At 46.5% G+C, this 16120-nt stretch overlaps 2 protein-coding genes across 10 annotated transcripts in view; one reads left to right on the top strand and one right to left on the bottom strand.

The window, feature by feature from the left end:
• The window catches only part of DCUN1D2 (defective in cullin neddylation 1 domain containing 2), a 31831-nt gene extending 27297 nt beyond the window's left edge, over positions 1–4534 (bottom strand). Inside the window, exon 1 of one of the 2 annotated variants that reach the window (XM_058741915.1) lies at positions 4327–4534. The gene's annotated coding sequence lies outside the window, so the exon portion shown is untranslated. The remainder of the gene's footprint in view (positions 1–4326) is intronic. The other variant, XM_058741896.1, reaches the window with a different exon arrangement.
• A 292-nt stretch (positions 4535–4826) lies between these two features.
• TMCO3 (transmembrane and coiled-coil domains 3) overlaps positions 4827–16120 on the top strand; it is a 49646-nt gene continuing 38352 nt past the window's right edge. For 2 of the 8 annotated variants that reach the window (XM_058741851.1, XM_058741889.1), the window contains exons 1-3: positions 4829–5071; positions 8794–8900; positions 14458–14981. In XM_058741851.1, the coding sequence (XP_058597834.1) occupies positions 14538–14981 (444 nt within the window). In that variant the 5' untranslated portion in view covers positions 4829–5071; positions 8794–8900; positions 14458–14537. Of the gene's footprint in view, positions 5072–8793; positions 8901–12543; positions 12744–14438; positions 14982–16120 lie in introns of all 8 variants that reach the window. The other 6 variants (XM_058741834.1, XM_058741862.1, XM_058741827.1 and 3 more) reach the window with 6 other exon arrangements.

Below are 16120 nucleotides of genomic sequence, written 5' to 3'. Positions count from 1 at the left end.
TTTTGCATAAAATTTTGGGGTTTTCACACATCATTGGAGCCCATTAGTTCCTCAGAGGGTAAGGGAAGGTGAAACTCAGGTTACAAGGCCCAGGGAGTGACATCAGGGGCCACTGGTGTCTGTGGCAGCTACTCAGCTCTACAGTGTGGATGATGGACATGCTCTGCACCAATAAAACTTTACTGACACACAGGCAATGTGCCTGTGGGCTGTGGCTTCCAGTCCCAATCTAGACTCTAGGGGAATATACAGAATGTATACCCTGTATACTATTTCCTGAAATTGAGCCACTTAAAAAACTAGACAAAGAGCCTGGGGTTATATCTTCTGGTTAAGATAAAATTTAGCTAAATTAGGGCAGCCCCCATATGCTTTGACAGTGAGCTGACAAAAGGTAAAGCATCTTTTTTGAAGGTGATGGGCTCCCCAGGGGAGGGTGGACAAAGCCAAGGGCTCCCTCAGAAACTAAACTGGAGACAGATGTCTGTCCCTCACCTGGCGCATCACTAGCAATGCTCGTGACATCTGTATCATGTAAATCGCCACCAGTGCAACATTTTAAAATTCTGTCATGGTTATAAAATAAAATAAAATAACATACAACGAACTCTGACCATGCTACGACAGGGATGAACCTCGGAAACATCACACCAAGTAAAATAAGTCAGACACGAAAGGCCACATGTTGTATGTTGTGTGATTTCACTTATATGAAATATCCAGATGGGCAAATCCATAGAAAGCAGACAGGTGGTTCCCAGGGACTGGGGTGAGTGGAGACTGACTATTCAATGGCACAGGGTTTTCTTTGAGGGTGATGATGTGTTTTGGAACTAGATGCAGGTAGAGACAGCACAACACTGATTCTACTCAATGCCACTGAATTGTACATTTGAAAATAGCTAATCTTAGGTGGATTTTACTTCAAAACAAAATTTTAACATAGTACTCTTAGAACCTCCAAGATTATTCAACACAGTAATGTACTGTAAGGTAATTGAATTAGTTAACTAGCATTATATGTTGACAGATCCGTGCCAAGTAAATGTTGTCAGACGTCTGGAAGATGTGATGTCTGATCTTGAGGTATTTTCTTGATAATCACGTCTTAAAGTTTCTCCTAACATATGACAAAAGAGTTATATCAACAGCGTAAAGGAAAATACTCTCTGAAAACTCTAGAAAAAGAGGTACAGGAGTATATGGACCCAAGCCAGGCAAAGTGACTTGAATTGTTCCTATGTCAGTTACCAAGCAGGGAGACCAGCAGATAGAAAAACAAACAGATCCCTCCTCAATCTACTCCAGGTGCCTTAAAGGTCAGATCCCACAACGCTGAGTCTCAGAGTGATACTAAGGTGTTGGTTTTTTTTTTTTTTTTTTAATATTTATTTATTATTGAGAAACAGAGAGCATGAGCATGGGAAGGAGAGAGAGAGGGAGACACAGAATCTGAAGCAGGCTCCAGGTTCCGAGATGTCAGCACAGAGCCCAACATGGGGCTCGAACTCACGAACCGCAAGATCATGACCTGAGCCGAAGTCAGATGCTCAACCAACTGAGCCACCCAGGCGCCCCATAGCGTGTTGGTTTTGAATGAGCAACAGCAGCCTCAGGTCCAAGCTTAACCCCTAAGTCTGTGGCCGGAAAGAAACGGAAGAGGACTGTCAGCAAATATGCAACAAGTTGATGTGACCCCTTACACGTTTCTCCATAAAAGAATGGTGATTAAAACAATAATCAGTAAGTATAAAAACTATGCATGCTTCATGTCCAAAAAGAACGAAGAGACTTAAGTTGGGATCTGTAGAAAAAGGAATAAAGCTTTCTAGAAAAAAAAAAAAGTCTCATAAACTGAAAAATTACAGGGGAAAGAAGCAAACTCAGGATCCATTAAAACAGACTAAATCCATGTAAAATTAATAAAGGCCTATAAATTGGCAGGGCCTGTCCTTCATGCTCTGGTGGCCCTCATTGAGGCTTTACTACAGCAAAGAAATTAAATTAAGTGTGTGTGGCAGGGGGGAGGTGTAAGTTCAATTGTCATACTTTGTTAAAATACACAAACTTCTTTTTTTAAGTTTATTTATTTTGAGAGAGCGCACACACGTGTGCAAGTGTGGGAGGGGCAAAGAGAGGGCGAGACAGAATCCCAAGTAGGCTCTGTGCTGTCTGTACAGAGCCCAACATGGGGCTCGAACTCATGAACCATGAGATCATGACCTGAGCTGAGATCAAGAGTCAGATGCTTAACCGATTGAGCCCCCAGGTGCCCCAAAACACACAAAATTCTTGAAATGAAAGTATGGACAATCCAGTAGAAAATCAAATAAAGTCTCTAAACTACAGATAAAGTCTAAAACATTTTAACTGTGACCTTGAAAAAAATCACTTACATAATTTGGGCACCAAGACTGCCCATATATAAAATGAAAAAAAGTTCTTGCAATGCCTTCGGTAGAGACTTAACACGACAGAATCCTCAGGGCCAAATTCCAAGGGGCGGTCAGCACAACCACATGGGTCAAATACATAAACTTGCTCCAGTTTTCCGCTTTGGTATCCAGCAGGCCAGGGGTGAGGTTAAAATCCACTCTCGGACCTCCCCACTGTGCAATAACCACGAGGTCCTCTTCCGCTGGTTAAGCACCGAGCCCTTCCCCTTCCCTCCCCTCCTGTGGTGGGTGCATCCTGCCTGGGCAGCACGCTGAGCCACCAGGGTCATCCAGAAACTTTCGGCCGCACTGCCCACCGAGCTCCCTCTTGGTTTCCGAGCCAACTCTCTCAGTCTTCTTGTCTCTCTGGGCAGCCCTTCTCGGTCTCCGTCTTTGCTCCTTTTACCCCCCGAGTTCTGCCCTCAAGCCTCTGCTCTTTGCCCTACACACTCCTCCCAAACCATCTCTCTCCTGTTGGAAACGTGCTCACCAGCCTCCCACTACCATGAGGACAAAAGCGAGCATGTTCTTCCTGAGCCCCAGAAGACCCTGCACAACCTGACTCCAGTTCCCTCAGCAGCCTCCCATGGGCCACGTTCCCCCGACTCTGCACTTTCCGTAGGCAGCCGCATCTGCAGATTCTGGGGACTTATCACTGAGCTTGTTCCTGCTGCCCAGGGGACCGCAGCTGTCTGGCTGCCCTCCCCACCTCACTCGGTCTGGAGAATTCAGCCCACACAGCATCAGTTCCCCTTACTGTGGCTTTGCCATCACTGCCCCAGCATCCAGTGCCACTTACCCACCCCATATGTTCCCAGAACCTGTGACTCTCCCCCAGCCCTTACCCCAACTGTAATAAAACGGTCGTGCCTGTCTCACTGCTAGGACATCGGCTCCGTGAACACCAAACCCACACGTTTCTGCTCACCATCAACCCCCAGCACCGTGTACACTACCTTCCTTGCACAGAGAAACCTCTGGATTTATTGAATAAACGATGAAACCCACCGGCTACCATGGTTTCCACTACATTTCAAAACAGGCGTGTGCTTCCCGAAGCCCCTCTTCTGAGCTGCGCATCCGTATGTCCGACCAGTCAGGAGATTCCTCTCTCCTCTCATCCCTACTGCGTTGTTTTCCCACGCGAACCTGCTCTTCCTTCTACAGTTCCTAGTTTTGGTCAATGATATCACCACCTACTCAGGTACCCGAGCCGCGTCTGAATAGTTCAGTGAAGGTCCTCCCTCTGCCTCCTCTCATCCTTCTCATTCCGACAGAAAATCTTTGATGCAAGTCTTCACCTCTTCCCACCTAGATTATTACAACAGCTTCCTAATTGGTCTCCCCTGCAGCCCTGACCGCTCTAATTCAAATCCTCCCCTCCTCTTGACAAAACACAAACGTGGTCACATCACACACACCTCGCCTTCTCAAAAACTTTTTATGGCTCCCATCCGCTCCTGGATAAACCCTACAGTCCTCAGCACGGAATACAAGGCTGCTTGTGCAGTGTTCCCCTCCTTGACTCTCAATTCCACCTGCTAGCCACAACGGATTCGTGCTCATGCTCAAAAGCGCTACCTTCCCCGCTTCATCGACAAGTTGCTAGTTTGCCCAAAACGTCCTTCGCTCCTCGTTCACTGGCTGCTCGTGTTTCCGCGGAGGCACGGTTCACTCCGCTGTTCGCTCGGTGCCTCCATTTCGTCAGACACCCGTCAGGTTCCCACCTGCGTGCCTCCCTGCAGGGCCCCCAGGGCCGGAGGCCCGGCGGAGACCCCGCCGCCCCCGTGACCTTTGCGCCCAACGCCCCCCTACCCCCGCCTCCCAGCGCTCCCCGGCCCCCAGATACGCAGAATGGACTCGGCGGCAGGCGACACCGCAGGCCACCTACCATTCTCCCCGGCGCTCCCCAGCTTCTCGCCGGCTCCGGTCGTCTGCGCAGGGGCCCCCGGCTCGGCCGCGCTGTCCTCGTCCTCGGCGTTCGCTCCCGGGACACCTGCCGCGGAAGGGGCGCAGGGGCACAGAGGCAGGTCTCGCCAGGAGAACTCCATCACCCGGCGTGCACAGGGCCACCCAGAGGCCCACGACACCCCTCAGGCCCCGCCCCTCCCCAGCGTGCATCGCGTCGCCCGGGGGCCCATGAGACCCCACCTCCCTCGCTCCCTCCTCACTGCTGCGTACACAGCGCCGCCCGGCGACAATGTGACTCGCGGGCATCGCTCCCGCCTCCGACCCGGCACTGCGCCGCCCGGGGTCCGACGGCGCCCAGGCCGGCCCCGTCCTACAAATCCCGACGCGCACTGCGCCGCCAGGGGGCCGACGGGACCGGGGTCTGCCGCGTCCTACAAATCCCGATGCGCACTGCGCCACCGGGGGCCGACGGGACCTAGGCTCCGCCCCTTTCAGGGGGACGCGTTTCGGTGTGGGCAGCGTCCGCCGCGGCGGCCCTCCTGAGAGGGCGACGGACAGCCAAGACCCTCCCCGCGCCCGACCGCGTCTTCGTCCCCGTCCCCTCCCGGTTCCCGCCCTGGGGGCGGGCCTGCCGCCTGGAGAGGGATGCGGCTAAGGTGCGTCCCTGTCTGCTCCTTGGCTCGCAGCGCCGGAGACCAGACGCACCGCTGTCGGCCCTCGTCCAGGTGAGCGCTGCTCGAGGTTCGGGCGAAAGGCGCCGGGCCTCAAGGCTCCCTCCGGGGGGTCTCCCCTTCCGGGGGTCCCCTTTCCTGGTCTCCTCCTCCTCCTCGGTCTCTGTCCCCGGGGTCTTCCTCCCCGGATCTCGCACCCGGGGTACCCACCCGCCCCCGGCCTCCCCTTCCCGGGTCTCCCTCCTCGGTCTCCGGCGCCGGGGTCTCCCACCCGGGGTGCTCCCTCCCCGGTCCCTTTCTCCTCCCTTCCCGAGGGTATCCCCTCTCCCGGACTTCCTCACCCGTTTCTCCTCTCTCGTGGCGGGGGCTGCCTTCGGGGTCTCCCTTCCTTCCTTTCCGAGGCTTCACGCAGACCGAGCCTCTCGGTTCGAGTCCCGCTCTCCATTTCTACTCCTGCGTGGAGCGTGGAGGAAGACTGCTTGTAAAGACAGGGGTCCTGGCAGTGGTTCTGGAGGGCTGTGAGCGGGACAGTGGTGGGGTGTCCGGCCTCTTGCACCGCCACGACTTAAAGTTTATGGGTAAAACTGGGGAAGCTGCCAAAGTAAACGGTTGGCATGTCGGTTCATAGGTTCCCCAAGCAGAGGCTCTACAGTTCTCACCGGTGTGGTGGCTACTCTAGTTAACGGGAGGCACACGGAAGATCCAACGCGGCCTGCCACCCCTGTGCCTCCCCGCCAGGCCTCCACCTCCTGGCAGAGGGAGGGGAGACCCGCTGAGGGCTGGATTTCAGAGGCCAGCTCACCTTCCCAGCAACATAAGCTGGGAGGTGCCATCCCCAGTGGTGTGAGGGTGCCAGCCAGTGGTCTCTTTCACTGGTCCCCTTTTAGCCTGGGCCTGCCTTCCTGGTTCCAGAGAAAGAGCGAGCGCAGGTAGCTGATCTCTGACCTTTTCAGGCTCTGCCTCTGGGTCCTTTTTGGATCTTGCTTGGTAGCACCTGAGTAAACATAAGTAATGGTTGAACACTTTTTGGGAACACTTTTTGGGAACTTTTCAGGCTCTGCCTCTGGGTCCTTTTTGGATCTTGCTTGGTAGCACCTGAGTAAACATAAGTAATGGTTGAACACTTTTTGGGAACACGGTTAGGCTTTGATCACATTTGTTAGTTTACATAATTACCTAGCTATAAGGTAGTTCTGCTTTTTCCTGTTTAAACGTTTTTCTGATCATTCTTTGGATCAGAGTGTCTTACAGGTTCCAGTTTTTTTCTTTTAATACCAACTTTTAAAAATGTAGTACATCAGTGGTTGGATTACTTAATGGAATAATGGTTTTGTAGTTCAGTTAACATCAAGTACTTTAAAGCTTCTTAATATCTGTAAAAATTTTTCTTTTTCCTTCCTCTCTCCCTTTTGTAACTTATTCTCTAATTCTTTTCCTAATTAGATATGAATCTGGAAGTTGTATTTATAAGATTATAAGTATTTTATTTTTTAAGAATTATGCTTTTATCATTCAATTTGTTCACATTTAAAATACGGTTTTTGTGGTCCCTGTCAAAATAACTCCAGCATTCTTCACAGAGCTAAAACAAACCATCCTAAAATTTGTATGGAACCAGAAAAGACCCCGAAGGGCCAAAGCGATCATGAAAAAGAAAACCAAAGCAGGAGGCATCACAATCCCAGACTTCAAGCTATACTACAAAGCTCTAATCATCAAGACAGTATGGTACTGGCACAAGAACAGACACTCAGATCAATGGAACAGAATAGAGAACCCAGAAATGGACCCACAAACAATGGCCAACTAATCTTTGACAAAGCAGGAAAGAATATCCAATAGATTAAAGACAGTCTCTTCACCAAGTGGTGCTGGGAAAAGTGGACAGCGACATGCAGAAGAATGAACCTGGACCACTTTCTTACACCAGACACAAAAATAAACTCAAAATGGATGAAAGACCTCAATGTAAGACAGGAAGCCATCAAAATCCTCGAGGAGAAAGCAGGCAAAAACCTCTTTAATCTTGGCTGCAGCAACTTCTTATTCAATACATCTCTCTACAAGCAAGAGAAAGAAAAGCAAAAACGAACTATTGAGACCTCATCAAAATAAAAAGCTTCTGCACAGCGAAGGAAACAATCAGCAAAACTAAAAGGCAACCGACAGAATGGGAGAAGATATTTGCAAATGAAAAAGCAGATAAAGGGTTAGTTCCAAAATTTATAAAGAACTTACCAAACTCAACACCCCCCCGAAAAATATAAATAATCCAGTGAAGAAACGGGCAAAAGACATGAATAAACACTTTTCCAAAGAAGGCATCCTGATGGCCAACTGACACATGAAAAGATGCTCAACATCACTCATCATCAGGGAAATACAAATCAAAACCACCATGAGATACCACCTCACTCCTGTCAGAATGGCTAACAGTAACAACTCAGGCAACAACAGATGTTGGCAAGAATGCGGAGAAAGAGGATCTCTTTTGCATTGTTGGTGGCAATGCAAGCTGGTGCAGGCACTCTGGAAAACAGGATGGAGGTTCCTCAAAAAAATAAAAATAGAACTACCCTATGACCCAGCAATTGCACTACTAGGAATTTACCCAGGGGATACAGGAGTGCTGTTTTGAAGGGGCATATGCACTCCAATGTCTATAGCAGCGCTATTAACAATAGAGTATGGAAAGAGCCCAAATGTCCATCGATGGATGAATGGATATAGAAGATGTGGTATCCATATATAATGGAGTATTACTCGGCAATCAAAAAGAATGAAATCTTGCCATTTGCAAGGATGTGGATAGAACTAGAGAGTATTATGTTAAGCAAAATGAGTCAGAAAAAGACAAATATTATATGACTTCACTCATACGAGGGCCTTAAGATACAAAAAAGATGAAGGGGTGCCTGGGTGGCTCAGTTGGTTGGGCGTCCGACTTCGGCTCAGGTCACGATCTCACTGTTCATGGGTTCGAGCCCCGCATCGTGCTCTGTGCTGACAATGTGGAGCCTGCTTGGGATTCTCTGTCCCTCCATATCTCTGCCCTTCCCTCTCTCTCTGTCTCTCTCTTTATCAACAATAAACATTAACAATATTTTTAAATAAAAAAGTAAATGGGGCGCCTGGGTGGCTCACTAGGTTAAGCATCCAACTTCAGCTCAGGTCATGATCTCACGGTTCATGAGTTCGGGCTCTGTGCTGTCAGTTCAGAGCCTGGAGCCTGCTTCAGATTCTGTGTCTCTCTCTGTCTCTGCCCCTCCCCCACTCACGCTCTGTCTCTCTCAAAAAATGAATAAACATTAAAAAAAACTTTTTTAAAAGATACAAAAAAGATGAACATAAGGGAAGGGAAGGAAAAAAAATATGAAAATGGGGACAAAACATAAGAGACTCTTAAATATAGAGAACAAACAGAGGGTTGCTGGAGGGATTGTGGGAGGGGGTATGAGCTAAATGGGTAAGGGGCATTAAGGAATCTACTCCTGAAATCATTATTGCACTGTATGCTAACAACTTGGATGTAAATTAAAAAATTAAGACGTTATTAAAAAAATAAAATACGAGTTTTAAGTTAAATTTTTCACAAATTAGATTGAAGTAGGTTATTTCCATTGGGGAGTTTGCTTCCTAAGACCTTTCCACGAGCACCTCTTTTGTTTCCTGTTCATTTCCTGTGTTGTACTGAATCTGGAAGTGTTGCTGGTATCACAAAGAAATTCTAACTTGATGCCATTTCCTAGAACTCACCCTTAATTTTTCTTTTTCAGAACAAGGTAAATAACCAGTTTGGGCTGGTTAACGTTGCTCCTGCCACACCCCTGCTGCTTGCTCGGAATCTTCCGCACACAGCGCCAGGCACTGCATTGGGTACCAGGTCGGTACCGCATACGGAGGGCCCCGGTTCACTGAGTGCATGGGGGTGGGGGTCCTTCCAAAGAGTTGGGTTGGAGCCTGGCTGGGCTGGCCTCTGCCCCACAGACAGTGGCTGCTGTTCTGGTGGGTTGAATAAACTTGATTCTTCCTCAGCAGTTTGATTGAGAAAATTGGAGACACTGGGTCTGGAAGTTCCAGAGGAAGAGAGGGCATGGGGGACCCCGTGGCTGCATGTGAGGAGAAGGCTGGGAGGCAGAGCCAGGAGATTTTCAAGTTGTGGCCATTGTAGAAAATTGGGCAAAGTAGAGGAGTCGCCCCTCCCTCTGCTTTTCCTCCCCTCTGCTGAGCTCCCTGCAGCGACCCCAGTGCTCTAGGGTTCTGTGGGTCCTAATAGCAGATGTCTAAGGAGACAGTCCCTTTGCATACCCTGCAGTGCTCATAGCACTCAGAGATAGAGGCCTGTGGGAGAGAGCTTTACTTGGGTGCCTTAGCTCTGAGAAAGGCCAGTCTTAGACTGTGTTATTGTGCTTTGCTCGTGAGTTTTTATCCACTAAATGACATGTGACACTTATGAATTACTAAGCACTTTTAATAGAGTAAGAGTATGTGATTTCTATATAATATGATGAGTTAAAAGCATTGGAAATTTTTTGGAGCGCCTGGGTGGCTCAGTTGATTAAGCTTCCGACTCTTGATTTTGGCTCAGTTCGTGAATTGAGCCCTTGTGTTGGGCACTGGGCATGAAACCTGCTTAAGATTCTCTCTCCCTCTGCTGTCCCTGTTCACGTTCTCTCTAAAAAAAAAAAAAAGAGAAAGAAAAAAAAATTGGGCAAAGCTGTGGAGATATATTTTATTTTTTTGTGTAAGTGTTCATTGTTGCAGGGGCAGAGGGGCAGAGAGAGAAGGAGACAGAAGACCTGAAGCGGGCTCTGGGCTGTCAGCACAGAGCCTGATATGGGGCTCACACTCACGAACCCGGAGATCATGGCCTGAGCCAAAGTCGGACATTCAACTGACTGAGCCACCCAGGTGCCCCATGACATATTTTAAGTAATGTTGAAATATGTGTAAGTAGAAACTTTGAGGACTAGTTGTATTCCAAGTACTGATTTTGTCGTTGCTCTAAATGAAAAGTGACATTGGGTTTTCATGTAGCAGAGACATCTTGAAGACCTTCGGCTCTGGTTGAGGGCATTTCCTAGTTTAAATAGAAGAAGTGTTGGGCGCCTGGGTGGCGCAGTCGGTTAAGCGTCCGACTTCAGCCAGGTCACCATCTCACGGTCCGTGAGTTCGAGCCCCGCGTCAGGCTCTGGGCTGATGGCTCGGAGCCTGGAGTCTGTTTCCGATTCTGTGTCTCCCTCTCTCTCTGCCCCTCCCCCGTTCATGCTCTGTCTCTCTCTGTCCCAAAAATAAAAAAAAAAATTAAAAAAAAAAAAAAAATAGAAGAAGTGTCAGGTTAGTGGAAAACAGTAAGCATTTGTGTTGAATTTTTTTTTTTTAATTTTTTTTTAACGTTTATTTATTTTTGAGACAGAGAGAGACACAGCATGAACGGGGGAGGGGCAGAGAGAGAGGGAGACACAGAATCGGAAGCAGGCTCCAGGCTGTGAGCCATCAGCCCAGAGCCCGATGCGGGGCTCGAACTCGCGGACCGCGAGATCGTGACCTGAGCTGAAGTCGGACGCTTAACCGACTGAGCCACCCAGGCGCCCCTGTGTTGAATTTTTAAAACTGTATTTTGAGATGCTTATAGATTCATATACCGTTAAAAGAAATAATACAGAGAAATCCTATAGATCCTTCACCCAGATTTCCCCAGTGGTAGCTCCTGATTAAAAATAGAGTCTAAGCAGAAGATTGCATCTATTTGACCCACTCACCTTACTCACATGGCATGTTTTACGATCTGCCATTTCTGCCACGTGTTGATTCTTGTGGCCGCCAGCGCCATCAAGACACAGACCATTTCTATCCCACAGGGTCCCTCCTCCCTCTTCCCTGACAGCCACTCCATCTCTACAGTTAGTCCCTGAACAGTGCTGTACGTGGAATTGTAGGGTGTGTGGGATCAGCCCTCCTTGCAGCCTTGAGGTCCACCCAGGTTGTATCAGTGACTCAAGGTATAGAAATTCTAGGAATTTGTTGTAAAAATATAATAAATCAAAGGTGTCATTTTTATAATTAAAAACAATAATAACAAAATAGCACTAGAGCTAAAAAAAAGTTTATTATTTACTCAAGAAAAAACATGCTATAATTTAGTAGTTCACAGAATTTGGTAGCCAAGTTTAAAGGTAAGATGAAATGAATTTATGAAAAAGTGATTGATGTTTTCAGAGTCTGTAAATAATTTCAGTGTCATGTCCACATGTCCATGACTTGAGCTTATTTGAGTGGAAATATTAGTATGACCACAATTAAAGTTCTCAATAATTTCTCGTAAAAATTAATAGTCCTTTATGTGTCATAGGGTAGAGTTATAACTATTTAATTTCAAGAATTTGTTTGAGGAAGGAACCAGAAATGAATGAAGGGGTGTTTGTTGTTCACACACAGACTGTGTGGCAGGTTATTTGTCTGAAGTTTGAAATCCATAAAAGAATCATTTTTTGAGATCTTTTAGGGAAAATGGGAAACATTAGCAAAGCATCAGAAATGTCTGTCTTGGTTCTGAAAATACTAAAAAAGCATGTATTTATCAACATTGAATTCTTTCTCTCCCCTGGAACAATAGAAGTTCAGCAGTGAAATGAGTTATTAAAATAACAGATTAACTATCTTGCTAGGCACTACTGAGATTAGGTAATCATTTATTTATTTTTAAGGTGGTAACGCTTACTTAAGTTGTATTAAAGCTGTAACAAAGGGGCACTTGGGCGGAGCATCCATCAGACTCTTGATTTCGGCTCAGGTCATGACCTTGAGATTTGTGGTATCAAGTCCCCGCCTCTGCACTGACCAGGAGGACCCTGCTTGGGATTGTCTCCCTCCCTCTCTCTCTGCCCTTCCCCCCCCACCTCATGCGCATGCGTGCGTGCACTCTCAACGCTCTAAATAAACATTAAAAAAAATTGTAATATAAAGTTGGGTAATTTAGACAGCACATTGTCACTTATCCTAACAAGTTAGGGGAAAAAGTGAAACATTTGTAGGTAAATAAATTCTCTGTGATGTTACAAACTGATGTATCGAAAAATGTATTGAAATTGAACAGTTTCCTGACTTTATAACCAGAATATTGAGGTAGAATGTAGTTTTTTCTTGGTGACTTTTGATGGGCAGGTTTCCCTGCTGTCCTCCAATAGTGGTATTTTTGGTGTCTACGGAAAGGTGTAGTTCAGTCCTCACCAGACTCCCTGGGCTGCTAGTCTTTGCCAGGTTCTTGTGCTGGTTTTTCAGAAGCTCTGTTTTATCTCCACTTTCTATTGGCTGTCGTTTTTGGTTTGGAATTTTCTGCCTAGGTAAGCCACACTCTCATTTTTTCTGCATCTGATCTGCTTTGCCTGGGAAACCAGAATAAACTTGTTAGAATTGGGATTACTAGTAAAACTGAGGTATAGATACTTGTTTTAGTAAACACTTTAATGATTAGTTTATATTAATATTTTGTTTTCTTTAATTTTTTTAATGTTTATGTCTGAGAGAAAGAGAGAGAGCACAAGCAGGGAAGGGGCAGAAGGAGAGGGAGACACAGAATCCGAAGCAGGCCCCAGGCTCTGAGCTGTCAGCAAAGAGCCCGACATGGGACTTGAACCCACAAACTGAGATCATGACCTGAGCCCAAGTTGGACGCTTAACTGACTGAGCCATCCAGGCACCCCTGATATTTTGTTTTCTTTAAACTGTAAGTCTTGTGTAAATGGTAGGTTTGGTTTTTGTTTTTGTTTTTGTTTTCTTAAATGTTTATTTTGGAGAAAGAGAGCACACAGGAGAGCATGTGGGGGGGGGTGTGGAGAGAATCCCATGCAGGTTCAGCACTGTCAGCGCAGAGCCCAGCTCAGGGGCTCAAACCCATGGACCGTGAGACAATGACCTGAGCTGAAATCAAGTGTCAGATGCTTAACTGACTGAGCCATCCCGTGTTTTTTCTTTTTTTTTTTTTAAATTTTTTTTTTTTCAACGTTTTTTTTTTTATTTATTTTTGGGACAGAGAGAGACAGAGCATGAACGGGGAAGGGGCAGAGAGAGAGGGAGACACACAGAATTGGAAACAGGCTCCAGGCTCCGAGCCATCAGCCCAGAGCCTGACGCGGGGCTCGAACTCACAGACCGCGAGATCGTGACCTGGCTGAAGTCGGACGCTTAACCGACTGCGCCACCCAGGCGCCCCTGTTTTTTCTTTTTTGACGTAACTACTGGTGCCCAGAGATCTAGTTGCCAGGTTCAGTGGTGTTTTTAGGGTGTGTCTCTCTTGCCTGTCTTGTGTTTTATTACCTCTTCCTTCTTTGCTCTGTATTTCCTACCTTTGGAGTCATTGCTTCGTTGTGACCTTGCTAACACCTGTAGCAGCTTGTACCTGCTCCTTGATGACTCTGTCCACTGGAAGATGCAGCCCTGTCCTTCGAGTGTGATCTGGGCACCGCAGCCGCAGCACCCCCTCCTGCCTGCACCAAAGCCTTCACCTCATCACGGCCAGGGTCCTGTGTGTGGTTCACTTGCTGGGGTAGTCATACAGGTGCTTGGGCTCTTCCTGAAGAGAGGAAGAGAAGGAGGCTGAATTTGGGAGGTAGAAAGTGTTTGAACATTTAGTAAAACCCTAGTGATCCAGACATGGTTGTGTTTTGTGATTTTCTTTTTCTGTGTTTGACATCTTGTTAGCATTAAACTGTGACTTTGGAAATTTGGCAGAATTCCAAACGATTTGGGAAAGAAAATAGTACAGTAGCTAGTAGCAGCTCAGACAGTTTTATTTCAGAAATGACGTGGAGTGTGTTTCCTCCAGGCGATTCACTGATCTGTGATAGGGGAGTTGATGGTGTTTTCTGGCCTTAAATACTTGGATCCTCTTTTTTTTTTTTTTTTTTTTTGTTAAGAGAGAGAGCATGAACAGGGGAGAGGAGCAGAGAGAGAGAGAGAGAGAGAGAGAGAGAGAGAGAGAGAGAGTCTTAAGCAGGCTCCACACTCAGCATGGAGCCCGTTGCAGGGCTCGATCTCTTGACTCTGGGATCATGACCTGAGCTGAATGCAAGAGTTGGTTGCTTAACCGACTAGCCACCCAGGTGCCCCAATACATGGATCTCCTTAAGTAGAATTGGCTTCTGTCTTTGGCACATGGTAGATTTAATAGATACACGAAGCTGAGTTTTCTTTAAAAAAATTGCCTTTAATTTCAATGTAACCTTTAGTCTCAAGTCTTTACCAGGCCTTATACTTTAACATTTAGTATTCGGTTTTAATCCAGGTGTAATGAATAGTTCAGGTATTAATGTTTATCTAGGAAAAATAACATCTTCAAAAAAGTGATAGTTTTTTGGATGTAATTATTTAATACTTTAACTCTGATCTCAATAGTAGCGAATCATTGTTCAACTATATGTAGCAATAAATCTCTTTTTCAGCTGAAGATGTGTGTCTAAAATGCAAGCTCAGCTGAGCAGGAACCTTCGGACGGCCTTGCCCTGCCCTCTAAAACTGGATCATGAAGGTGCTGGGAAGAAATTACTTCTGGGTGTTGCTTCCACTGCTTCGCTTGATGGCAGATGCTGCGGAACATGAAGAGGTGGCAAAACATGCCATCAAATTGCACCGAGGGAAAGGGGCGGCCATCACTCAGAGGAAGCAGTGGGTCCTCGATGGTTGCAGGAAGCTCTCCGGGCTTCTTCGCCAAAAGACTGTGGTTCTTAACAAACTGAAAAGTGCAATCAGAGCAGTAGAAAAAGACGTTAGCCTGTCAGATGAAGAGAAGCTGTTTCAGGTGCATACGTTTGAAATTTTCCAAAAAGAGCTGAATGAAAGTGAAAATTCAGTGTTCCAGGCCATCTATGGACTGCAAAGAGCCCTGCAAGGAGATTACAGAGATGTTGTGAACATGAAGGAGAGCAGCAGGCAGCGCCTGGAGGCCCTGAGAGAGGCTGCGATTAAGGTCAGTCCCCTCCCACCCTGAGCCAAGGAGCAGGTCAAGTAGAGGTCAAGGGAGAGGGCAGCTGGTGCTGATGCTTCAGCAGGTGTAGTCTGGCAGGGGCATCTATTCTCAGTAGTGCACACGTGGATTTCCCCTCCTTGTGCACTGTATCTTAGCACAGTTGCATTTCACCACTTCTGGGAGTGCCAGTGCTTTTCTGTGTTGAGATCACAAGGTAATTATACTAGTTACTCAAGTTATCCCAGTAAGCTAATGTGTATGAAGTATGTGGTAAATATACTTGTAACTGCAGTCAACATTTTGAATTTCTGACAAGAATGCCTTTTGGTGTGAAGGTTGGCTGTCTTTAATGCCCATCTACTGAAAACAAAAATACTAAAATTAGTTTTAATATATACTTTTGAAATAAGGATCGTGATGAAATACACTTTTAAAATGAGATAAAACTATTACTATACCAGATGTGTGATATTATTTATATATATATTTTTTAATGTTTATTTTTAGAGACAGAGACAGAACACAAGCAGGGGAGGGCAGAGAGAGAGGGAGACAGAATCTGAAGCAGGCTCCAGGCTCCGAGCTGTCAGCACAGAGCCCGACACGGGGCTCTAACTCACGAACCATGAGATCATGACCTGAGCCAAAGTCAGATGCTTAACCGACTGAGCCACCCAGGCGTCCCTAAACTCCTTCGTTTTAAAGAATAGTGGTATTGATTTGAGGTAGTTTTACGATAAAATAGAGAACTAACATGCATTGAGTGATGTTGATCCAAATATGTATGCTTTCTACGTGCAGTTTTTGCCTCACATCTCAGGCCAGGTTCTGGGAGGTTCTTCAGCTATGAGAGAGGGGTTGGGTGGTGTTGCCTAGAGAGAGGTCTGTCAAACAGCTACACTTCTCCTTGGGACTGCCTTGCTGCTTCTCTGTTCTAGCTATGCCCCACCCCTTTAAAGTATGAACATATACTTTAATAGTAAGGATGTTGATTTGATTGATAGCTTGAGTTTAAATATGATGGTATAAAACGCAGTGGTATTATTGACACCATCCATCAGTTTTCCAAGTAATGCTGTCAGATTCTTCTGGAACAGTTTTTCCTCTGTAACTTGGAATTTGTGTGTATCCTACTTAGA

Source organism: Neofelis nebulosa, chromosome 1, assembly GCF_028018385.1.
Source record: "Neofelis nebulosa isolate mNeoNeb1 chromosome 1, mNeoNeb1.pri, whole genome shotgun sequence".
NCBI lineage: Eukaryota > Metazoa > Chordata > Mammalia > Carnivora > Felidae > Neofelis > Neofelis nebulosa.
The sequence above is the reverse complement of the archived record's forward strand: the minus strand, read 5'-3'. Positions and strand labels throughout refer to the sequence as shown.